This window comes from Pempheris klunzingeri, chromosome 18 (genome assembly GCF_042242105.1).
Source record: "Pempheris klunzingeri isolate RE-2024b chromosome 18, fPemKlu1.hap1, whole genome shotgun sequence".
Taxonomy (NCBI): Eukaryota; Metazoa; Chordata; class Actinopteri; order Acropomatiformes; family Pempheridae; genus Pempheris; species Pempheris klunzingeri.
In genome coordinates this window covers 2,805,913-2,831,142 of record NC_092029.1, presented here as the reverse complement: position 1 = coordinate 2,831,142, position 25,230 = coordinate 2,805,913, and the positions used below count along the sequence as shown (strand labels likewise).

The following is a 25,230-nucleotide window of genomic DNA, read 5'->3' as shown; positions in this document are numbered from 1 at the left end:
TTTAGCCACGACTCTGTGAGCTGACCAGAGCACCGAGGGTCTGCAGCTTGCTCAGCTGAGCTTTAACGTGACCAAAAAGATGATTTCTGCCTCCAAAGCAGCTCCAACTCTGAGAAATGATTGTACAATTTAAACCACACCCTCAGGCTGAGGTGCTACGCTGGCTGAAATGACTTGTCAGACTCTTATTATTCAGAGTTTTTCTTAAAGCTGGGTGTGTTCTCAGTGCAGCGTGACATCCAGGCAGTGGGACCTACTCTCAGGTGGGACTCGGTCTTTGTGAGGACACCCGGACAGGCTGCGGTGGTGTGGGTACAGACCCGTCACATGACCAGTCCCATCACAGCCCGGCGTCGGACACTTACTCTCCTTCTTCTCTCCCCTGGAAGAGTCTGGAGAGGACAAACAGATGAGACTGAGGAAATGAGAGGGAGGCGGTGTTGAGTCGACCGGTAACCGGCGGCTGAGTCGTTTTTTGGGACCAATTGTTGAACCAGCTCTGAGGACTCGTTGTTCTGATGGCCCATTACTCTGAAACCCCAACAGTCCCATTGGACTGAGAGCCCCTTTATCCAACAGCCCATTATCCCAAAATGAAACGCCGATTGCTCAAAAATAGACGCTCTCCCTGCAGTTGTGTAGGAGGCATCCACGTCACTCACGTCATCAGATGTGGGGTGGTGGAAAAACTCAGGACGTCTAGAACAACATAAACGGTTGTGATAGATCTGCTCTGTTAAAGTCAGAGAAGTTGACCGTCGGTCGTAAACAGGAAACAAGCGTATCTTCCATATTAAAACAAGCAGTAAAATCTCTTCAAAGGTGGTCAGAAAAAGGAGGATTCTTGATAATTCGGGATAACCCTCCAGCTGATTCAGCACCATGGACAGAGCCAGCAGTCACTGCACTAACAGCTACAGGACGTCTGTGTGGTTTCTCTTTGGGCTGTTGGACAAACGGGCTTTTGGTCTGATTTTTCAGACTGTCGTGGTTTGGAACAATGGATTATCAGAACAATGGCACTGCACCCCAGCTCTGGCCCGTAACCTACATGTACCCATTGATGACTGTTTCAGCTGGTTGGAGGAACAACTGAGCAGTCAGAGCTTCGTGTGCAGGATTACGGATGGCTACTTCATCCACCTACATGGCCTTTGTGGGAGAGATACATCACACACTGATTGGTTCAAGGAAAACAAAACAGAACGAAATACCAGAGAAGTGCTAACATGGGCATAATGCAAGGCTGAATTAATGAAGTGCACCAAAATGGCAGGGCAGGGCACCGCTTCAGGGGTGCATGTTTGTCTTGATTGGGCTGAAAATCAGCTCCACTTAGCAGCACTCAGGTCAGCTCTGGACCAGAAACTGACACCTGGAATTGGCCCAAGTTTACTGTCTTCAGTCCGATTCTTGATCATAATGAAAGCTCTCATGAGAAGCTCCCTGTGGGCCCACAAAGGCATCCGCTGTGCTAATGAAGCAGGCTGAAGCCCATCTGAGTCTGCGGTGTGGCCGATGGCTGCACGGCTCTGACTCCCTCCCGGCGGCCGTGGGGTTTGTATCTTAGTGGATTTAGAGAAATAGGCCGCAGATAGCGACCCACAGATGGATTTGCTCTCCTAACGGGCCGTGCAGATTGCCATTACTCATGCCTGACAAGCCGGCCGTCTGATGTTCCCACACCGGCCTATTTTAACAACATAAGCTGCTGTCAGAGGAAAACCGTGCATCTGCAAAAAAAAAACTGTGTTGGTCCTGAATGTAGAAAATGAGCACCCATTATCTCATCGGCGGCCATGTACAGCATTTTGGAAATAACACAATAGGATTTTAACAGGTTTTAAGAGCCCAGGGGTCAGAAAACTCATTCAACCCAGAAAATATTTGAATCAGAGTGGAAAAAGATACACATTAAAGCACCAGTGTGTCTTTTTTTTTTTTTTTTTTTGCCTGCTGAAGCAGCGGTAGCCTCCGGCTGATGCAGTGTTGAGGGTTACAATAAGTCAGGAGGGCAAGATAAACTTCCTCTCTGCTGACTTGGGGTCAGATTTCTGGAGTAGAAGTGGATTGGGGTCAAATGTGATGCAAAGAAGTGATGTGAAATTGGCAGATGACCACTTTGTAAATACAGTTCAAACACTGAAGTTTTCAGTGTTTATTGATGTTGTTGTCATCTTACAGTGAGAGTTTCATAGCTCCTTTATTACTGTGTACAACTTTGACAGATAAATTAGTATTTACATTTCAATTAATATGTAGTTATTTAGTAGGTGTGCTGTGAACACAGCGATGTAGTCTGATGGAGCAGAGTCACACCATCACTGACTGACTGAACTAAATTAGCCTCTGGAACTCCAGACGCTCTGTTAAAAATAGCCCTGCCATGAAAAAAAACTCCCAGACATCAGTTTCTGTTTCCCAGATGTAAAATATATCTGAATGTGGGACCACGAGGATTAAGAGAGACAACGCTGTATTTCATAACTTCTGTTACGCTATAGGTGAGAGCTAAAAACAGCAGCAAATATCCAAACTTTCACGCCCTGAAACTGACGTCTGGAGTGCAACATGTGACGCCGCACAGATGAGACAGACTTTAAGTTGGCGCTAATTTGATAAGGAGACTTTTTGATTGACAGATTTTCCAACAGTGTCCGCAAGGAACAAACATGCAGAATCAACATACAGTATAGAGTCTCGTAACTTTGCTGAACATGGATCGATAATGACACAGTGAGGGTCAGTGTGTGGGTTTCTGCTGCCTACCTTTAGGGTAGTAGGCCCTCTTCAACCCATCGTGGTGCATCCTGGACTTGCGCTCCTCGGCGGAGCTGCTCAGCCTCGGGCTGTGCTCGCCGTGGCCGCGATGATGATTGTGCTGATCCCGACGGGGAAACGTGTGCTCCGAGGCCATCCTGTCCCTCATGACCTTCGCCCTCTCCGATTCCAGGGCGATGGCCTTCTCCAGCAGCGACAGGTTTCCCTTGGCCATGTCGAAGGTCTCGTCTGAGCGATCAGAGGCCACCGACGTGGTGTCTTCATCGCCCTCCTGGCTGCAGCTGGTCGGGTAACCTCTGGAGGCCGGACTCAGCTGCTCCTCCAGCTTCATCAGGTTCACCATGTCGGAGTAGCTGCGCTCCAGAGGCCGGGGCTCTCCCTGCACAGCCTGCTGGCAGCTGTCAAACCTGAGCGGTAAGTAGGAGAAGAAATGAGCAGCAGTGACTTGAGGCTTTCCAGCAGTTTAGAAAAGGCCCGAATCTGTTCTCAGAGCCTCGGTTTGTCCTGGAACAGTGGACAGTGTTTGAACACCCTGTTCCAGTCAATCACTGAGACACAGAGAAGTTTGGTTGTTATAAAAGTACCACTTTAACCATCTGGTGCGTAGTTCAAAAGTGCTGTCAGTGTCAGTTTATGACGCATAAAAGCTGATACACTTTCCTTCTTTTGTTCCCTTAAATCAATGGCAGACCTGCAGGCCACAGATATTTGGCTTCCCAATAAAAGCAGAATTTTTTTAACTTTCACAATTTCCACGATCTCTGTTGATAACTGTGAAGGTACAAGGCTGACGGAAATCCCACATTTGACCTTGTAACGTCTGATATGGCCCCATGTGAAGAGAAAGGCCAACGCTACCGAGTTTCATTGAGAGCGAGTTCTGAAAAGTCTAATTGACTTACATGGTTTTTTGAATATTGCAATCTCTACAATCCTTTGAATTAGATTTTTAATTCCACAGTTTTAGCCTTCACTGTTTGACCACAACAAATTTGCATCTAGCAAACACAAACAGATGGCACTCTGACAGAGAACAACAACAGTACTGTCATCTAGCATAAATGAAGCAAGACCCTGTTTATCGAGTGAGTGGATAACCTGTCAGTTACATTTCTAGTCTTGTAAAACATGCATTCACATATATGACTCATTTTTTTTTGCCAAACAAGCTTCCTAAAGAGGAACAAGAGGCCGGATACAACCTCAAAACATGCTGTTTTCTTCATCATTTTTAGGTTTATATTAATTTGAAACTAAAATCAACATTAAAATTAAACTTTAGTCTTTTTATCCACTCTGGAAAAGGGGTCTAACACTGTGCGTCACCCTTTTGTGCCCATTTTTTTGTCTATATTTGTTTAAATTTTGTCAAATTTTACATTTAAAGTATGCTGAATTAGCTATTAGCAGTTCGTGTTCACAGCACATCCATGTATGTATGTGCAGCTACCACTGGATTACTGTGATACTGAAGAAAACTCAAAAACGTGCTAATTCTCAGGCAAGTTCTGACTGTATTTTTATTGCATCTGCTGATATGGAGACTCAACGACAATCACATCCAGAAGCCCGTTATAGATCGGTACCTTTCATCTCACACCTCGTGTCTTTCCCTCCACGCCCCCTTCGACTCTTCCCCACCCGCCTGCAGAGGCCCACCTCACTGCTCTGAAGAAACAGCGTCCTCTGACTGTTTCATGACATAAAACAGCCCAGACTTCACTTCAGATCAGACCCACTGAGTCGCAGCAGAAATGCCAATAATAATTATGCTAATGTGGGACTGGTGTAAGCTACCCACAGAGCCTTTAGAATGGAGGCGGAAGAAAAACATGAATATGTGGAAAAAGGAAAAGGGATGACGTACCGGCTCATGTGATGTGTCATCTGCTGGTCTGAGGGGAACTGGAGTTGGTGGTGGAGAGTGTGCAGGGCGGGCCGATCAGACGTCTGGGTCTCGCTCAGTTTCCGAGCCAGATCAAAGCATTGGTTCCTCAGACACTCCAGACTGCTGAGACACACCTCCTCCTCGCTCTCCTCAGCCTGAACCCTTCCACCGGGCCGCCCGTTGGCGTGACAGCCATCGTCCACCATGGTGCCGTCCGGGTAGCCATCTTCAGGCAGCATGGCGCCGTGACCCTGCGCCAGGAGCTTCAGGGAATCTACCGTCTCCCTGACGACATCGCTGTCGAGGTCCACGCTCAGTTCGCCCTTCCTGTCGCCCTGATCGCTGCCATCATCCTCCTCGTCGTCTTCGTCCTCCCCGGCGCTGTTGGAGGAGTTGCTGTTCATCTCGGACTCGGTCATGGCCTGGTAGGCGGCGTCTTCTGCGATCTTGCCCAGGTTGAGCAGCGACTTGGCGACCAGCTCGTCGTAGTTCTCGTAGTCCTCTCCGGTGCCGTTGCCGGCGCCGATGGTGCAGCTGTTGTTGTTGTTGTCGTCCTTCTGAATTGGAATGAGCTTTGATTGTCCACCGGGTTTGTAGTGGTTCTCTGCTGTCACAAAATAAAAAAATTAAAAACCTTTCAGGCATCTAAACTCCCATCTCACATCACAGCCTGATTTTACCAATCAGCATAGTTTTGCTCAGTATTTTGCACCGTAAACAACATAAACAGCAGCATTTGGTCAAAAATAAAAGGAAATGGATTCATTTTGTAGATAATAAAACTATTTGCTCGTTTATAGAACAACAATCCTGCAGATGAAAAGGAAATTAAGCTCTTACAGCCTCGAATAAACTCAGCGGTGCAGATGAGCCCAGTTTCTTCTCACATATTTCTGAATACATGAGCTGCATCCCTCCCAATTATGATCCACTGTTTACTCTCAAAAAACACACAACCCAGAGCTGTGCAGAGCAGCGCTGCTCTGCCCGCTAAGCCTCACTGTTGATTTTGGGGACAGAGGCGGCGAATGAGAGCAGAGAAATTGAAAAGGGAGGCGTGTGAGGTGCTCCGATTCGGGAGCCATAAATATTCTCAGGAGGAGAAGCCGAGGCAGAGCGCATGTGACACGTCCGCCGAGACAAGGAGGCAAGCGGGGAGGGGAGGGGAGAGGAGGGGAGGGTGGGAGTTAATAACTCAGCAGAGCTCCTCTCCCGATTACTCGTGAAGCACTGTCAGAAGCGATTGAGGACACGGGGGGGGGGAGGTGGGGGGGGAATCGAGGGAAACGTGGCGGGCGGGAGAGCGCAGAGCATCTGGTCTACCGGAGATTCGGTTCAGCAGCTCTCCTCACTTTCTCCTCTCCCACTGCAGACCCACAGCACAACGCAAACTAAGGCTGGACACCAGAACAGGACCTGAGCATGAGCCCCTGAGTCTGTGGGAGTACAGCAGTTAGTATTCTGCTCAAAAGAAAAGTTCCCCTGTTGAAACATGATGATGGGACCTTCAGAAGCTTCACCTATAACCAATGTTAAAGGTCCCATATCATGCAAAACGCTCATTTCAACGTCTTCTCAACAGAAGCACGTGTCCCTGGTGTGTCTACAGACCGCCGAAACAACATCCTGTCTGTTTGTCCTGCTCCATCTTTCAGTAAATATGATCTGTTGGTCATGTGACCTCCTCCAGCTCTGAATCCTGAATCCACCTCGCTGTCTGCCGTTGAACAATAAACCACGTGAAGATGCAGAATCGGGGACTTTTAACATTTTCTTCTTGAAAAGTGACCTCGAGTCACTTTTATCTCTTTCAGCCTTTGTCACTGTGAAATCCCCTAAATGATGATCATACTTGATTATAAACAATATTTTACTATCAATTTTACTTCATTGTAATTGTTTTTTTCCACTGAAGCCTGATTATTCATCATATTTAATGTGTTTCATAACTTTTGGTTTTTAAGTGACAAAATATTTAGTTTCATATGATGACGATGGTCACATTTGTTGTTGGAGCCCATTCAGTCAACACGATGAACACGTGATCGTATTTTGGCTGAATCCCAACAGGAATAACTATACTAAACTAACTCGTAACTATTTTTACCAGTTTACCGAACCTGAACGTCTTTGGACTGCAGGAGGACACTGGAGTGAGGCAACAGTATGAGCCACTGCACCAGCAGGCAAATCATTTACTTTGCAAACTCAGTGCTGATCTGATCGTACAATAGTTTGGCTTGAAATACAATAATTCTTGAGTCTTTGTAGAATATTTTAGTTTGCAGCGCTGTCCCTGAGGAGCAAAGGAGGAAGCCGTGAAACGTTAAAAGAGAGCGAAACCTCGAAAAGGGAAGAAAAGCATCCGACAACGACCAGCCACTTTTTTAACCACAAACTTTCCCAAACTATGAATAAGTAGTTATTGTATACATTAGTGGCTACATGGGCCAAGGATGCTACAAGAGTTATTTCCATTTTAATGCATATTTTTAATAATGTTTCGGCACATCAACAGACAAGGCAACGTTTAAATGACGTAAACTGTGTGCAAAATGGATGTAATACACACAAAATGTATATTAAAGTTATAATTCAGCTTCACCACCAGGTGGAAGATCAGAAAACACTTGTGTGGGTCGTTTTGAAAGTGAAACACACACATGGAAACAGTATTAAAATGCAGGAAAGAGTCAGTGAACTCACCATGGTGAGGGTTCTGCTCCTCTTCCTCCTCGTCTTCCTCTCCCTCATCATCAGGCTCCTCCTCATCATCACCATCCTCCACTTCTTCCTCCTCCTCGTACATCCCCTCCTCCTCCTCCTCCTCCGCCCGCTCCCCTCCCATTGTCGTATCTGCTCTCTCCACCTCCACTTCCTCCTCTTCCTCCTCCTCCTCCTCCTCTTCCTCCTCCTCGTTGTCCTCCGAGAACTCGTCCTCCTCATCGCCTTCCCTCTCCCCCTCCTCTTCCTCCTCGTCCTCCTCTACTACCTCCCCCTGCTCCTTCTTCTCCGCCCCCACCTCCATGGCTCCTTCGCTCTCGTAGCTGGTGTAGGCGCCGGCGTCCTCCTCCCCCCCCCCCAGGCAGGAGGTGAGGAAGGGCCTCCTCTTGGCAGCCGGCTCCAGTGGCTGTTTTTCCAGAGCCTTCCTCTTCTTGGCCAGAGGGCAGCCGTAGACGCTGTGGCGAGACAGAGGGCACAAACACCATCAGAAGCCATCTTTGTTCTCTTTTCTCGCTATTTGATCTTTTTAGCAATTTTATCTCCAACTTCAGCGGCCCCGAGCTCGCCTCTCTGCCACCGACTGGAGCCGACTCTCAGGTCAAATAAATCTGAGAAGTGAGCCAAATCTGGCAGACCCACATGGGCCAGAGCCGGCTCACATCTGATCCCACCGAGGCAGAACGCAGTCAAGTGTGCCGACGTGTTATTTTTGGCCCTTCAGAACTTAATAAGTGGTTGATGGACAAAAGATCGAGATTGAGCTCCAAAATCTGCTTGATGGGAATGAAAAGAAGAATAGTTATATCCTCAGGTGGAGATTCGTGAATCCTTAATCCATAAGAATCCCTTTCTCCTTTAAGTAAAATTATGGGGGATATAAAACAGACTAAATGGAGCATGAGGAGCACATTACTACCCCGACTGTCCAAGATCTGAAATGTCACAGCATCAACTGTTTCATCTAATCCAGTCAGGACAGGTTAAATATAATCTAGGACAGGATTAGAGCTGTTTGAAACTCACCTTTTAATAACAAAAACTATTTAAAATCAGCTGGTTGTGTCTCAGGTGTTAATCAGGCAGACCACCATGTTGGAAATGGTCACTGGGTCACATGACTGCACCAGGAAGTTCAGTAAGTGGAGTTAAATTCAAGGATAAAGCTGTAAAGGGACATTTCCAGAATATCTAAAACCTAATTTCATATCATATTAAATATCATAATTTCCATTTTCACAATTAAAAAAACAAAGCTGATTGCTGTCAACATTGAAAAAGAAGTATTAAAATAAAAATCCTCATGCTTTCCACGTTTCACTTGACTCATATCCCATGTTTTGATCATCTTTCCCACGGCACGTCCCCACATGAATGTTTCATCATGCTCACAGAGCTCTCACAAAAGAAATAAATACATTCATTCGATGAGAAGCAGCAGAGTCTGACTCCACAGTGTACTAATAGTCATCAGAGGGCATGTGCTTTGTGTGCAGAGGTCAAAGGTCAAAGAGCCGTGACTCCCTCTGCTGTGCTCCATGTGTTAAGACATTTCGGTGGATTCCGACTCGCCCCGGCTGAGAAGGAGAATCAGCCTCTAAAAAAAAAAAAAAAAAACCAAAGCTTATTCAACCGGGGCCTCAATTACGCAAATCCCATTATAGTCATTAACTGTTGGGAAAATTCTGCTTTAATTGCTCCAAAACAGCAAGCACAATTATACACGGCTTTAATGTGGATTTTAGGAAATCAATTAGTACATTTCCATATGAAAGAGCTTATGTTGTGTTTGGAGGGCGAGTTGGAGGAGGTGAAGCCGCTTTTCTGACTGAAACCGCTGCGTGTTTGTCTGCAGAACCTGCACAAAAACAAAACATTTTAACTATTTAACAATGACTTTCTGCTTTTTTTTTTTCTTTCTTTACGTGACAACATGACAATGCTTCAATCAATGTTACCCTGAATCGCCTTTGTGCGAATTATCAAGACTGAAAAAAACGTGTTTTTAAATTTTCACTTCAACCGGAGAGTCTCAGTTAAAAGAGGGATCGAGCTTCAGTGAAACGTACAAGCAGCAACAAGCCAATGGCCGAAAACACGCCTCTCTTAAAGCATTAATAAAGTCATAAAATGAGGCATGCATCCACCATCTTGTGCTAATAAATAAATAACCCACTCTGCTGCTGAGGATGAGAATGCCATTAGTTTTGTAGGGTTAAAAAGACGAGGACACTAGAGGACAATTCAACAGACCACTAAAGCAGTACAATTCACCATATATATCCACGGATGTATATCCATTCAGTCTGAATGAAGTGACAGACCAACCCTGCCGTCCTAGACCTACTGCTAGCATGAATACCAAGCATGAATTTCAAGTCTAAAGACGTTAAAAACATAACAGTAGAAAGCACAACATTAAGTCTGGAGAAGTGAGGCATCTTAAAACAATCAGTCTGAGTGATTTAATGCTGTTTCTGCCTGATGCAAAGTAGAACTAGTCCAGGTGTGACGATAAGAAAGCTTGAAATCCAACTTAGCAAAATACAAAAAATATATGTGTGTCAGTGTTTTTGCAGAAAACATAATTAGTCACCTGACAATAAAAGGAAAGTTTAGATTCAAACATCATGTCAAGATCATGAGTGTTTGAATGTTTGATATTGATGAAAAAAAAGCATAGTTTTTGGTGGATATCCTAATTTCAAGAGCCAAATTCATATATATATATAATATATATATATGTGTGTGTGTGTGTGTGTGTGTGTGTGTGTATACATATATACATATACACACACACACACACATATATATATATATATAATAGATACACTGTTGCCCATAAAGTTGGAATAAAATGTTTTTTCCCTCTTCTCATGAAAATGATTGTGACAATGTGATTGATTCTTGATAAATAAAGTTTATATCTTCTCAACTTTATTGATCAAACTCTTCCAAACAGATCACAGTGAAACTTAAACCACAATGAACCTTTGCAAACTGTGTATTCAGGCTTTAACTAAATTGGGGGTATTGAACAATTATTCCAACTTTATGGGCAACAGTGTACATATAGTGTATATATATATACACACACACACACACACACACATATATACATATATATATATATACATTAATGTAAGATGTGTACTTGATGTTGTCTTCAATCTTATATAATCTAATTAACTACCTGTATATGCCCATGAGATGGCAACACTTGACATTATAGATATTATAGAACTTGAAGCTGAAATTGATTAGAAACAGAGAAGAGAAGAGACACTATGATTAAATCAGTGTCATTCACCATTTAACACTGCAGCATATATTACCACCTGATAACACACACACACACACACACACACACACACTTCTCCTCAAATGATCCCTCCATCTTGTACCTTATAGGCTGCCTGCCTGTGTGTGTGTGTGTGTGTGTGTGTGTGACCTCGGCCACCTTGCTGTCTCCCGCCAATTAAAATTCCGGTGGTAATTAAAGCAGATCAGAAACGAGGGATTGCTGCAGACAAGGGCGAGAGACTATGCATGGTAATTATGTGGAGGGAAGGGGGGGGGGGGTGTTCGCACGTCACAATTTATCTTCTTACCAAACTGATCTGCTGCAGTCTGGTATGATGCACAGTGGCCGATTATATTCTGTGTGTCGAGTCAATCAATAACGTATTGGTTATCTATATGTATGCACTAAATATTTGACTGAAAGGTTTGTTATATTCCAGGATATTCATGTCTTCTTCTTGACTGAGGAGAGCGTCAGAAGCTTCCACAGAGAATATTTCATGATGGGTTAACTGCAGTCTTAATGTCGCTTGGTAAGCCGGTTACTTCAAGCCCATTCAGCGTCTCTTTCAAAGTTAAGTGAGCTGAGTTAGCCGTCTATAACCTAAAGGAATTTCTGACGGCAGGAGTAACATGTCTTCACCTCCTGAGAGCTCAACGCACCGCAACAACGGAGAACACAAAAGCCACAGCACAACATATAAAGACATTGAATGACGCTATTCATAAAAATAGAATATAGAAATAGTTCATCTGCAAAAAAAAAAAAATCCTTTTGTATTTGAGCTGTGTGTTGTTGAAGTGCGTTGAGCTCTCAGGGCCACTGTATGGATATAAATTCCTGTGAGTGAAAACAAGTCCAAAGTGTCTCCTCATGTCTTCACTGCAGAGACAAAATGGCATCTGTCAAACCGTAGAACATGTCACGAGAGGAGATGAAGAAAAGCCTGAAAAATGCTACCAGACAAAGAAAATAATGTTAACAACCAGAAAGTGACAGGAGAGCATGAAAGTGTCCACTGTTGTCTGTTTGAAGACACTTTCTCTACAAGGACACGTGGACTCCACTTTTGTCTTCACATGGACGCTGAATGTCCATTATTGTGTCTATTAGGAGACCTTAGTGTGTCTATTAGGAGACTGCAGGTGTGTTATCTAAAAACACACCTGCAGTCTGCTATTGTCTCTGTGGTGACACCTGGAGTCCATTATTGTCTCTAAGAGGACACCTGGAGTCCATTATTGTCTCTAAGAGGACACCTGGAGTCCATTATTGTCTCTAAGAGGACACCTGGAGTCCATTATTGTCTCTACGAGGACACCTGGAGTCCATTATTGTCTCTACGAGGACACCTGGAGTCCATGTGTGTCTGTATGAGGACACCTGGAGTCTATTTGTATCTCTAAGAGGACACCTGGAGTCCATTATTGTCTCTACGAGGACACCTGGAGTCCATGTGTGTCTGTATGAGGACACCTGGAGTCTATTTGTATCTCTAAGAGGACACCTGGAGTCCATAATTGTCTCTACGAGGACACCTGGAGTCCATAATTGTCTCTACGAGGACACCTGGAGTCCATTTGTGTCTCTATGAGGACACCTGGAGTCCATTATTGTCTCTACGAGGACACCTGGAGTCCATTTGTGTCTCTAAGAGGACACCTGGAGTCCATTATTGTCTCTAAGAGGACACCTGTAGTCCATTTGTGTCTCTAAGAGGACACCTGGAGTCCATGTGTGTCTCTAAGAGGACACCTGGAGTCCATTTATATCTCTATGAGGACACCTGGAGTCCATTATTGTCTCTAAGAGGACACCTGGAGTCCATTATTGTCTCTAAGAGGACACCTGGAGTCCATTTATATCTCTAAGAGGACACCTGTAGTCCATTTGTGTCTCTAAGAGGACACCTGGAGTCCATTTATATCTCTATGAGGACACCTGGAGTCCATTATTGTCTCTAAGAGGACACCTGGAGTCCATTATTGTCTCTAAGAGGACACCTGGAGTCCATTTATATCTCTATGAGGACACCTGGAGTCCATTATTGTCTCTACAAGGACACCTGGAGTCCATAATTGTCTCTAAGAGGACACCTGGAGTCCATAATTGTCTCTATGAGGACACCTGGAGTCCATTATTGTCTCCACGAGGACACCTGGAGTCCATAATTGTCTCTAAGAGGACACCTGGAGTCCATAATTGTCTCTAAGAGGACACCTGGAGTCCATAATTGTCTCTATGAGGACACCTGGAGTCCATTATTGTCTCTAAGAGGACACCTGGAGTCCATAATTGTCTCTATGAGGACACCTGGAGTCCATTATTGTCTCTAAGAGGACACCTGGAGTCCATTATTGTCTCTATGAGGACACCTGGAGTCCATTATTGTCTCTAAGAGGACACCTGGAGTCCATTATTGTCTCTATGAGGACACCTGGAGTCCATAATTGTCTCTAAGAGGACACCTGGAGTCCATAATTGTCTCTAAGAGGACACCTGGAGTCCATAATTGTCTCTATGAGGACACCTGGAGTCCATTATTGTCTCTATGAGGACACCTGGAGTCCATTATTGTCTCTACGAGGACACCTGGAGTCCATGAGTGTCTCTATGAGGACACCTGGAGTCCATTATTGTCTCTAAGAGGACACCTGGAGTCTATTATTGTCTCTACGAGGACACCTGGAGTCCATTATTGTCTCTACGAGGACACCTGGAGTCTATTATTGTCTCTATGAGGACACCTGGAGTCTATTATTGTCTCTATGAGGACACCTGGAGTCCATTATTGTCTCTATGAGGACACCTGGAGTCCATTACTGTCTCTACGAGGACACCTGGAGTCCATTATTGTCTGTATGAGGACACCTGAAGTCCATGTGTGTCTTTACATGGATACTTGGGAGTGCATTAATCTTTCTATATGGACCATTTATCAGTCTACATGTGGACACCTGTCTCTGCGTGGACACCTGTAGTCTACCATTGTTAGTAGTCGGATGAATCCAGCCTGGTTCATATGAGGACTCGTGGGAGTGTATTATTATTATCTCCTTTACCAAGTCACCGTCTGACCAAAGCAGCAAATCCACCTCTATGTTTTAAAATGTGTTCGTAGTCGGTTAAACCGTTGCTCAGGTCAGGTCAGTTTCACCCTGCACTTAACTGCTGTCAGAGCCTCAAGCATCACTACTGTTGCTACGGTTACCTGCAGCTCAATACACCTTGAGCACTTGCGTATTTAGACCAGAACGATGTTTGAGGCCAACACCTGTCAGTCACTCAGAAACAGGTACTCGCCGTCGACCACTGAAGTGAGACACCATTTTAATTTTGTTTATCCATTTTCTAATGAACTATTCACTTCTTCATCAATGCATTTATTATCATTCTAATATGTTTTAATCAATAAATTATCTATCTAGCTGTTTAAATTTGAAAGATTGTGCTTTTAATATCATTATGTTTTTTAAAAGAAGTACTTAGTATCGATGAAGAGTGAAACAGCCGACAGAATCATCAGCTGCAGTGTGATAATTACGTCTAGGTATGTGTGGTTAGGTGGGATCATTGCCACCGGCAGTGCTGCATGCCAACACTCATCACCGTGGCAACGCTTTGGCACCAAAAGTGGCGGGGGGGGTTGGGGTTGTTTAAAGGGGAATATATAAGAGATTGGGTGGTGGCGGTGACACGAAGGGGGATGGGGGGGGGGGTAATGTGGGCGACACGATGTTCATCCTATACTAGCGGTTGCCATGGGAGACAGGCTGCATCCCTCCTGGTCCTCATACTGCAGCATCCGCACGTTGCTGTCGCCATGGTGACATCCTCCAGAGAGAGAGGGGGGGGGGGTAAAGTGTGTGTGTTGTGTGCGTGAGAGAGAGAGAGAGAGAGAGAGAGAGAGAGACAAAGAAAGGTAGGGGAGGAAGAAAGAAACAGGAGGGGGAGAGAGGGAGAGACAATGACTTTGAACCTAACTACCCCCCCCCCCCCCCCCCCCACACACACACACACACACACACACACACACACACACACACACACCTCCAACTCATTCAGAACCACGAGCAGCTCTAACTGTGTCTGTGCTTCAAGAAGTTATAGATCCCAGCAGGAGAGACGCTGTGATTGGCTCTCAGACCAGACGGTGGGGTGTTAGGAAGAAGATTAGGTTAAAGGATAATCTGCAATAATCTGATATCTGGTTATTGTCAAATTACCCATCATGGGATTGAAACTGCACGTCTGGATTTACAACATGATTCCACACAACATGCTTGTTTTACCAATCAGCCAGGAAGTTTAAACCTGCTCCAACTAATATGTTTCCATGAACAACGGGCTCAAACGACTTCTGCTGCAAATCCATCGAATTATTAATTATTTCCGTACTTTCCTCTCAGCTTTCTGGAGCATTTTAGCGTTTTTCAGATCATTATTTTGGTCTCATGCTTCGCTGCTTTATCGTTTTCATTCCTCAAGTGTCATGATAAAACCACAGCGCACTAATCTAACCAGCATCAACCACCAGAAGGACACGATCGGAGACGACTAGCAGATAAAGAGACAGATATTTCTACCAGGACCTGGTGGAGACCAAACCTGAGTTAAAAAGACAACTGTTTGCAAGCAAGTCCACCTTGTAAAAACTTCATTATGTGTTAATATTCAAGATATATTTTCACAGCTTGTTGTGCTGACCCCAGTTGGCCAAAAAACGATGAACCCAGTGTAACTTCTAACTTCTAACTTCTAATTTAGCATCCTGTCCTGAAGTTGACTCCATTTGCCTCGACACAGGCGGTTACCTTTAATATTCCTTCATACTGGAGCTAAGCTAGCAGTTCCAGCCTCAGTGCACATCTCAGTAAAGCAGAGCACACACTGAGACCAAACTGATATCCAGCTTCTTATCTGTTACTCTGTCAACAACGCTTATGTCAGACAAAGCAGGCTACAGTCACTCAGCGTTTGGTAGCGTTGGAGGAAACGTCCCAAACCCCGTACAGAAGGAATAAGAAGACAAGAGGCAGAAAACGAGGAACTGAACGCTTCTGCAGGTGCTGTGTTCTCCGTCTCTGCCGTGCCTTTGTGAAATCAGACGTCTGTGTACTGTAGACTCCTGTGATCAGCCGATGATTAACTGATTAAGTGATTCAGCCGCCGTTTCCCCCAGAGAGGGAACCATCAGACGACCTACTTCTCCCTCTCCCTCTGTCTCTCAGTCTCTGTCTGGCTCGGTGCGTCTCTACCTCTGTCTTTCCCTCTCCTTCACTTTTCTCACTTCAGTAATTTGCCGGCGCGACTGTTTATCAGACATGATAACAGGAGAAGCGGTGAGATTATTCCTGCTGTTTCCAATGTCAAGGAATAAACTTTGAGCCTGGGCTTTTGAGTGAAACAAAGTGCTGAGACTGCGACTGAGAGCTCTGGATCACCTATTAAATGGACCTTGTGGTGGGATTGTTTTCTCAAAAGACAGAACATTTCTAACAACTGCATGAACACTTTTGTGGTGAAAACATGAACTCTGAAAATATCCAATCACCAGTTTCTGTAAATGTATTTTTGTCGTCTGCTTTTGTGAAAACGATCAATAACTATTAGCAAGAACTGAAAGGAAAAACCATCTCTGAGGTACTTTTATTTTGGAGGGTTTGGATTTTGAGATTTTATGCACTCTAAGTTTTTATGTTTTGTGTTTTCTACTTTGGGGATTCGACTTTACAGACCTTCGGTTTTGGGTTTTGGGTTTTGCTTCCACCAAGCACAGTTAAATTAAAGCAGTTCAATAACACACTGCTCTCACATCCACAAAACTGCATTCAGCAGCCTCTGCCAGAACAAATAAAGGCCACCACGAAGTTCTTGCGAAATATTTGGCCGAATCTACCAAATCTACGCCTGCAGCATCCCAACGACTTCTGCAAATCTTGGTTATCTTAAATGAAGATTGTCTATCACATCACAAGCAAAACACATCCAACTAACTTCTGCATATTTTCATTCTGGATCATTTTGTTCTCAGGATTCTACGCAAGTGTTAGCATGTTTGTTAGCTGGATTGCTAATGAGACAAAAGGTTTTACACAGTTTATTGAACAGACTCTGGTCTCATAACTGGCTGTAAAGCAGGACATTAGATAAAAGTGGCTAATAAGCTACACCAGCTCCCTCTGTTGTGTCTCTCCGTCCCCAGAGGACAGCGCTGTCAAGACGACTTGCTCTTGGTCAGTCAAAGTTCACCACAGCTGAAGTGGACACGAGCACCGGCAGCCTCCCAGAGATTCCACCGATCCCCAGTGATTTGCTTTTGCTGCAGAGTGCTGCAGCGTTAAATGCTGGTGTGACTGGGCCTTAACAGAAGGAACTAAAGTAAAATAGAAAATAACATCTTAAGAGGTCTCTGCACCACGAAAATAATAAAAACACTCTGCAGCTCCTGCGGTAATAATGATAAAGAGGGAGAGGTAGCAGGGATTTTACATCTCATTCCTTGTCTTCCCATCGGAGAGTTTCTGAGACGGCCTGTTTTTATTTTCTTTTTTTGTGAATATTAAAGCTTTGGTTTTGGAGTTTGACTCTCCCTCTGTACGCCTGATGCTGAGTTTTCCTGAGATTCTCAGTGCCCTTCGCAGCACCATCAGTCTGCTCTGCCAGCGATTTGCCATCCTGCCCTTCTCATTATCTCCCTGTTACCTCAGGCGTCAAACCACCGCTGTCCTGAGCCGTGCAACCTCTATATGCCAGCCTCCCACACATGCACAACAGCCTCTACAGTGAAAAACAAAACCGTAGAGATACTCCAAAATAACCTCAAAACATCTCGGGTCCTTTGATTTCATAATGGATGTTTAAATCTCCCTTTTTTCTTTACTAAACATGCTTACCTAAATGAAAAATACTTAAATTTCCTCCCCCACAGTTTCATGTTCAGGCTTCAAATGATATTGTATTTGAGTGAAAGCCTCTGTGGTCCGTTTCTTCTTCAATGCAGCTACAGTACGCTGGCTTTGATATATATTTCACCTGTTTTGTAAAATGTATGATGCTCTGGCCAGGATTTGCGCAGAGGAATGTTTTTGGAGCTCCACGCTGCATTATGGGGAAAACAATGGAATCGTATTGCAAGAAAAAATAAGATAATATTAAGACTTTAGTAGTTGTTAAGACACATATTTTTGCAGGTTAAGTACAATGATCTCTGTCCGCCTGCAGGTTTACTTCAGAAGAGCAGGTAATACAAGCTGAAATGAGTGTTTCGCGGCGGCCCCCTGCGTTTGTTGGTAATTCACCGTCTCTAAAGTCGACAGAGATCTGAAGAAGAAACCATCCAGCTGTCCAACCCCTCGGGCCGCAGGACGGACAACCATCGGCCGGTGTGACTTCGCAGCTCCACACTCTGCCTGATTGGTTTTCTATCTGCGGCCCTGTGACGGAGCGGCTGATTTACTGAGCTGGAGGCTGCGACCTGCAAACGCTGCCAATCCAGGGGGTTTGAAACCGTGACGTGAGCTCATTTATTGTCGGTGTGATTCGGTTTCTGAGCTGTTGAGTGAGACGTTTGAAGCCTGCAGGGAGCGCCACAGTCAACCCCACCCCCTTATTGGTGTTCCTGTGATCCACCAACAACAGTCTTATTTCAGGTTTTATTTCCAATGTGAATTTTCCTACAAGGAAAAAAAAAAAAAAAAAAAGAACAATGTATAGAAACTGTGACAAATAAATACAGAATCCCCATTAAATGACTCACCATGTGTCGTTTTCTGAATTATTGTAGAATCAAAACACCTTGTTGGGCTGTTAAATTTATACCACGGGCATGTGCTTCATGTCAGCTTTTATATCTATTAAATCTATTACATTTTGTCGCTCAAAATTTAAATGAAGTAGATTCTATAGAAAGAAAAAAGAAAATCCTTTACGGACTCTTAATCCATCTTAATCTTTCAAAATATAGATTGTAGAGAACTGGGGAGCTGAAATAAAAACCAAAAATCTGATGTCGTACCACAGCAGATTTACACACTATATAAATACTCCCAGTGTCGCTGTCTTCAGACATTTTAGTTTAATAATACAGATTACCTGTAGAGATATTGACCACAGAGCCACAGAGAGGATTCAACTCACAGTGTAAAGTTAAGACATCATCAGCAACATCTCAGACTTCATACATAAGCAGCAGCACAGGGGTTTTAAAAGGAAACTGGCCAAACCAGCACCACAGCAAGTGTCCCTGATATCAAGTGACACACTTCCACACTTCCTTCAACAGCTGGAAATCACTGTCTCATTGACTTTACATGTACAGATGTGTAAAATAAGTGGAGCAGTTCGTACCTGCGGTGTCTGGCGTACTTCCCGCTGACGTGACCGCTGCCATCACAGCCTGGAGTGGGGCAGCTGTGGAGGAAACACACTCGGTCAGATCACACAGTGGTCCACACCCATGTGAAACCAACTTTACGGCCAGAGTTTGTTTGTTTTTCTTTCCCTCCTGTTTGCTCTGAAGCCTGCTGGGAGTAGTTAGTGCTTTCTTGGCAAAGTGAGGATTGTTTGGAAGATCCTGAGCATGCAGATCAACGGCGGAGACGTGGATTATATCGCGGGAGCGGTCCGAGAAGTTTCTCCGAATGTTCTGCCAACTGTCTTTCCACCGTGACTCCGGGTCTCAGCTGTAACCACGACGAAGCCGAGCTGCCGCCAGCTAAGGTCGACCACAAACAAGCAAGATACAGAAGATAGAGTTCCTACAGGACGGTTGCTCTGTATGAGGACGGGGCCACTGCATCGCTTCGGGCTCAAAAATAAGTTTAACCTCTCTTAAGTTCTGTTAATGTAAATCTTTGTAGCATGGATGCTGTATTTCTACTTTCCTCATACAACTGTGATCAAATACTGCAGATATTATGACTTTCCACAGGTGTAAAGTCCAGTCACGCTGTATTCTAAACTGTGCAGTGTTTAGGCGTTCAGTTAAGGCAGGAGTCCATGACTCAAACCAGCCTTCCTGGATCGTTGCTCATCATCTCAGCGGTACCTGAATCAGCTCCACCAGACTTACTGTTGGCTTTGGGTTAATGAATATGAATGAGTGCGACACGAGGTTAAACTCGCCTGTTCTGTCTGTAGTCGAGGGTTTAGATCAGCGCGGAGGTAAGAGGCGCAGGTGAAGAGAATATCAGTGAAGATTAAGGGTGAATTTTCAACATAATCTCATCTCATTCAGCTGCTTTCACCGTTTCTGTCTGGATGTTTTGGTTTTCCTTTATTTTTGTATGGTGGTTGCGGTTGGCTGCAGATTTCTCCGGAGCTCTGAGTCACCCCGCTGCAGCTTTCAGACCGCTCTGCCCCGAAGACACGCAGGCCGCCAGCCAACGCACGCCGCCTGGCTTCAGGGACTCCACACCCGCGACCTCTGACCCCGCACCGCAGAGCTCCACCCACCCGCCACCCAGCATCACCTGATCTATACGCCCCGTAGCGGCAGGCTAAAACGAGAGCCGCACGACGATTAGGCATCACGAGCGCAGGGAGGCAGAGGAGGAGGAGGAGAAGAGCGTTCAGGTTAAAGGAGGAGAGGTGAAGAAGAGGAGAAGGTAGGAGGTAAAAGGAGGAAGAGGGTGAGGAAAGGGAATGAAGAAGATGAAGGCTAAAATATAGTAGAAAAAGGGAAGAGGAAGAGGAGGAGAGGGAGAATGAGTAGAGGAGAAGAGGATGAAGAGGAGGGGGTCTGTTCAAGGTGAGGCAGCTCATCAATCTGTATGGGAGCAGAGACTGATAGTGTTGACTTATTGATCCCAGCACAGCTCTGCTTATGTGTGTGTGTGTGTGTGTGTGCTGTCTTCAATTCCCAGATATAATGTCAAACACACTTTCCAATCATGATATAATTCCCACAATGCATCAGCGCATCTTTAACCTCAACAAGATGTTGCGTTGAGTCTTAAAATCCTCTTTACCAAACACTTTTTCCTCCGTGGAGAGAAACTTCTGCTCGTTTCCAAAGCAACTGACACTTTCTTTAAGGAAGCTTCTTGACTCCAGTTTCATTTCCTTGATCCCGGAGCAAAGATCTTTATTACTTACTGGTGTCAACATCTGACATACACAGAACAAACTGTTTCAGTCACTGTTTCATTTGTTAAGGAAAAAAGGCCGCGTCCTAAACCTTCCTGAGCTACTGAAGCTACACCAGACGGACAGGAACCAACCAAAGAAATGTGAAAACAGGAACGTTCTTTCACCTATTTATATTTTTGTATATATCTTTTTTATTCTTCAAAAAATCCCCCCAGTACAGTTTTTGCACTAAAGTTTATTCCGTTGTTCTTTTGCACTATTCTGTATTTTGCACCTTCTGTTGTTTGCACTGTCCGTGAGAGCTGCTGTTTTTATTTCAATGTCGTTGTGCCTCTTTGCACAATGACAATAAAAGAATTCTGAAACTTTTCACTAGAGGAGACATTATCGGAGAGTGAAGTGATATGACCACATAATCGATGGCGCTGGAAGCTTGGGGGGTACTAACTGTCTGGAGGTGACACAGGTAATAAAACAGCCTCACTGAATTCCCTCAAAAGACCCAAATGATCAGTTCCTTCCTCATCGTGAACACACACACTCTAGGTAATTATGACTCAGCCCCTCACACACCGTCCTGCTGCCCCAAATACTCACTGGGGCACCAAATGTGGATTAATCCGCCACTGGAAATAGTCCCAAACAAATGCACTCTTTCCTCCTGCAACAAGAAGAAAATCAAACTGCATATCTGTGAGTCGATTTCCACCTTTAGTGGGAACAAATCAAGCTGGGAGTCACAGACAGGAAGTCAGGAAGCACTGAAAGTAGAGTGGGTCACCAAAAACACTGTGATTCATCCTTTTACACAAATCTGACCGGTCGTTGCGCTCCGGTGTCGCCGCATCGCTGTCTTCAGTCCAATCAGCCAGCGGGATGAAAATCACTTTGAGGCAAATGGAGTTAAAGTTAAAATTCAGAGCTGAGATGCTGGAAATGCAGCTCTGACTCCCGCTGAGCTGACAGACGTTATGTGTTTACTTAGCAATTAACATTAAGTCATGGAAGACTTTTAATATCACGTCTTTTTTTTCCCCCCTAAATCTGCCACATCGCACCACAATCACAAATTAATTTGTAAATGCTTATCCCTGCGGATTAGTCGGTGACTGCTGGAGAAAATAAACTTGATGAAAAAATGCTCATTGATTGCTCGTGACATGCTTATGGTGTTTCACAGTCTTTTCTGCCATTACTGCTAACTTGAAAGCCTCTGGTCCACCCTGGGTCCGCAGCGCTCATCAGCACCCGTCACATTTGAATTCTGGGTGAATCCTGCTGGGTCTTCTGCTCCTCTGCTCAGAGCTCACACAGCTCAGGCAGGACATGTTGTTTACAGTAACGCCGTGACCTGGATCAAACCGGGTTCAGCCGTAATCTGCTGCACACACCAATATTTGTCAGTTTTACTAAATGAGATTAAGTGAAGCAGAAACTCCCTCCCCTCCCTCCCACTCTACTCTTTACACCCACAGGTAGCAGACATATTCAGCATTTCCTGTCAGCAGCTGCTGGTGTTTCTCCACTCATGACGCAAAATGCAGCAAGTCATCAGAATGTAATGAACTGCTAGTTGTTCGTGTAATGAACAGCTGGGTTACACATAAACATGACACATCGCTGGCCCGCCACAATATGCCATGATATCAGGATTTTCTCTCCGTTCGCTTCAAGCCTCGACGCTCAGCTCCCCCGTTTTGGCTTCTGCATCGCTGCCAGCGGCAACCAAAAACACCTGAACGTGCATTAAAGGACTGAACAGAACTCAGAAAGTTAACGTGTGAGTCTACGCCGGCTTCTGGGGGCCATTTTTCTGACTTCTGAGTCGCCTCTGCACTTTGTATAATTTAAACAAACTTTGCTGACGCTCCCAATGCACGACTTGGAGCCTTTTTTTATGCTGCAGTATCGCTACTTTCAGGACCTGAACACCCCCCCACCCCACTTTTATCGACACCCCTGCTGTGCCGTGGCCGCCAGTGTAACGCTGCCATACAACGTTGTGTTTTAATAATGCGCCTTGGTGTGTTTGTGGTGATGCGTCTAATTAGCTTTGAAGCTTATGTTATGCTATGGAACAACAGAGGGGCTTTCTCTCCAGGCTCGGTGCCGTTTTACTGGGTCACTGGTGCTGCCTTACAGGAGGGACTGAGTATGAGACTAAACTCAGGGAACAAATGTTTGGTGATTATAACATGATTACCTGCAGTTTAATCTGTAAAATGTGCACTTATTATGTATTTGTGGATGTTTTTCATAGAAAGAAGTGGACATAGCCACCCTGACGCTGTTTTGGAGCCTCGATTTTCGTTTTTTGGAGCCAGAAGTGACAGAGATCACCTCCAATTAAAGCCCCCCCTCTTCTTCCTGGTCTATCTTCCTCTAAATGGACCATAATTTACTAAATGAGCATCCTGCTGTGCTGAAGAAGACTGTAAACTAGAGACTGAGAGCAGAAACTCATCAGGAAAATGTTCACTGAGCTCATTGACTTCCATCCAATCAGAGCCAGTGGAGTCGCCCCCTGCTGGACCTTAGAGAGGACGCAGCTTTAAGGCTCCTCAGCTTTGGAAACTACGTCCCCTCCTGTAATAAAGTCTATGATGTTTTTCGGTATCTATACAATAACGTCCAGAGGTGTTAATACATCCAGGTCGTCGGGCTGATTTTCTGTTTGGCGAGTAAAAAGACAATAAAATGAAACATTTAGCGCCTTGGAGCTGATGAGCACGTGTTTTAGCCAGAGAGTGTAAAAATGAAGGGATGGTTTATTCTAATTATTAAAGGAAAACTATTTTATATACAACACATTTAATCACACTATTCTGTGAAAGCCTCCTTTGATTTACACACACTGGTGCCCATAAAGTTGGAATAAAATGTTTTGTACCTCTTTTCATGAAATGATTGTGACAAGGTGATTGATTCTTGATAAATAAAGTTTATATATCTTCTCAACTTTATTGACCAAACTCTTCCAAACAGATCACAGTGGGGGTATTGAACAATTATTCCAATTTTATGGGCAACAGTGTATAAATAAAAAGTATAAAAAGAAAAGTATGTTAAGTTTCTTTATAGGAGTAGCCCATCAGACGACCCCCCAACCTCCCTCAAACCCCAACAATGACTTTGTTGTCTACAGTGATGGTTAACTGAGGGTACAACAACTCGATTGATGCCTGTAATGAGGCACAACCATGGCGAAGCCTCGCTGAGAGGATTCTTACACTGAATCAAAAAGCACACATTAGGGATATCGGATGGTCGCCATGAAAAGAGCAAAGAGTAAAAGCTCCACGGTTCCATAACCAGGAATCAGGGCTTCAACAATCAGCTGACAAGAACAAACGTGCAGCAGTAAAACTCTCCTCAGGTTCACATCAGGCGGGTCGCTCCTCCAAGTCAACGCTTCTCCCTCATTTCCCACCTGAGTGTTGGAGCCTCTTGTCACCGGACGCATGACTGGCGACAACCCAGCCGTGGAGCGACACGATGAGACATGTGACTGTATAATAACCACAGGAAACCATCCCTGGATATTATTTGTTTCTTAATGAATGCGAGGAGGTGCTGTCCCACTGCAACACCAACGTGTGATAATGTAATGAAATATGACGAGTGTTGGGGTGAGGATTACCCACCTGAATAACTCCTGTGTCACTGCTTCCACGGCAGCTTCAGAGAGACACAAGAACAAAACGATTAATATTAAAACCGCAAAGATCTGCAACCAACAAACAATAATTAAGGCCTCTACTGTATGTGGGCTTCAGATTAACTTTTAATCATGTTCAGAATCAAGAATTAGCCCGTTTATATTTGGCATAAAGGTGGACAAATTTCAACAATTTCATCACTCTAATTTAACACAAATCAGTAATAATATCATAAAAAATAAAGGCATCATTCACTGGTCAGTATCAGAAATACGTGCGTTGATTGGAAAGTCTCTGAAACAGGCTCATACCTCTGACTCCTTTGGATCGTGTGCGATGGCGTTTTTTAACTGCATTCACCTCCATCTGAAGAGGAAAACAGAAAACAGTCACCACTCTGCAGCTGTGGTCCCAGAAAAGGCACCAGAGATCACTAACATCTTAACCAACTAGCGAGCATTCAGCGACCAGCAGGCAGTCACACGGCCGGACGGTTTCAGGGACAGGGAGCTGAGCAACTAACAAAAGCTGAGCAACCTGTGTCGAATCCAACGTAACAACAAAGGACGTCACAACAGGATTTATCAGCTCAGGGAACCTTTTCCTGATGGGTTAGTTTACAGTGTTCTTCAACACAGCAGGGCTACATTGTGACTAACCAATCAGAGGTGATGTTTGTGGAACGAACTTGAGGCTCTGGCTCCAAAAAAACAAGATGGCGACCCCCGTGAAGCCAAAATCGAGGCTTCAAAAACCAACAGGTGACGTCACGGTGGCTACGTCCA

General features: G+C 44.7%; 1 protein-coding gene across 1 annotated transcript in view; it reads right to left on the bottom strand.

Moving 5' to 3' along the window:
* myt1la (myelin transcription factor 1-like, a) overlaps nt 1–25,230 on the bottom strand; it is a 47,335-nt gene that overhangs the window by 21,624 nt on the left and 481 nt on the right. Inside the window, exons 2-8 of the mRNA XM_070849278.1 lie at nt 24,757–24,811; nt 24,431–24,464; nt 19,044–19,106; nt 7,376–7,848; nt 4,649–5,276; nt 2,770–3,188; nt 258–392 (exon numbers count right to left, since the gene is read on the bottom strand). Coding sequence (XP_070705379.1) covers nt 258–392; nt 2,770–3,188; nt 4,649–5,276; nt 7,376–7,848; nt 19,044–19,106; nt 24,431–24,464; nt 24,757–24,811 — 1,807 coding nt within the window. The remainder of the gene's footprint in view (nt 1–257; nt 393–2,769; nt 3,189–4,648; nt 5,277–7,375; nt 7,849–19,043; nt 19,107–24,430; nt 24,465–24,756; nt 24,812–25,230) is intronic.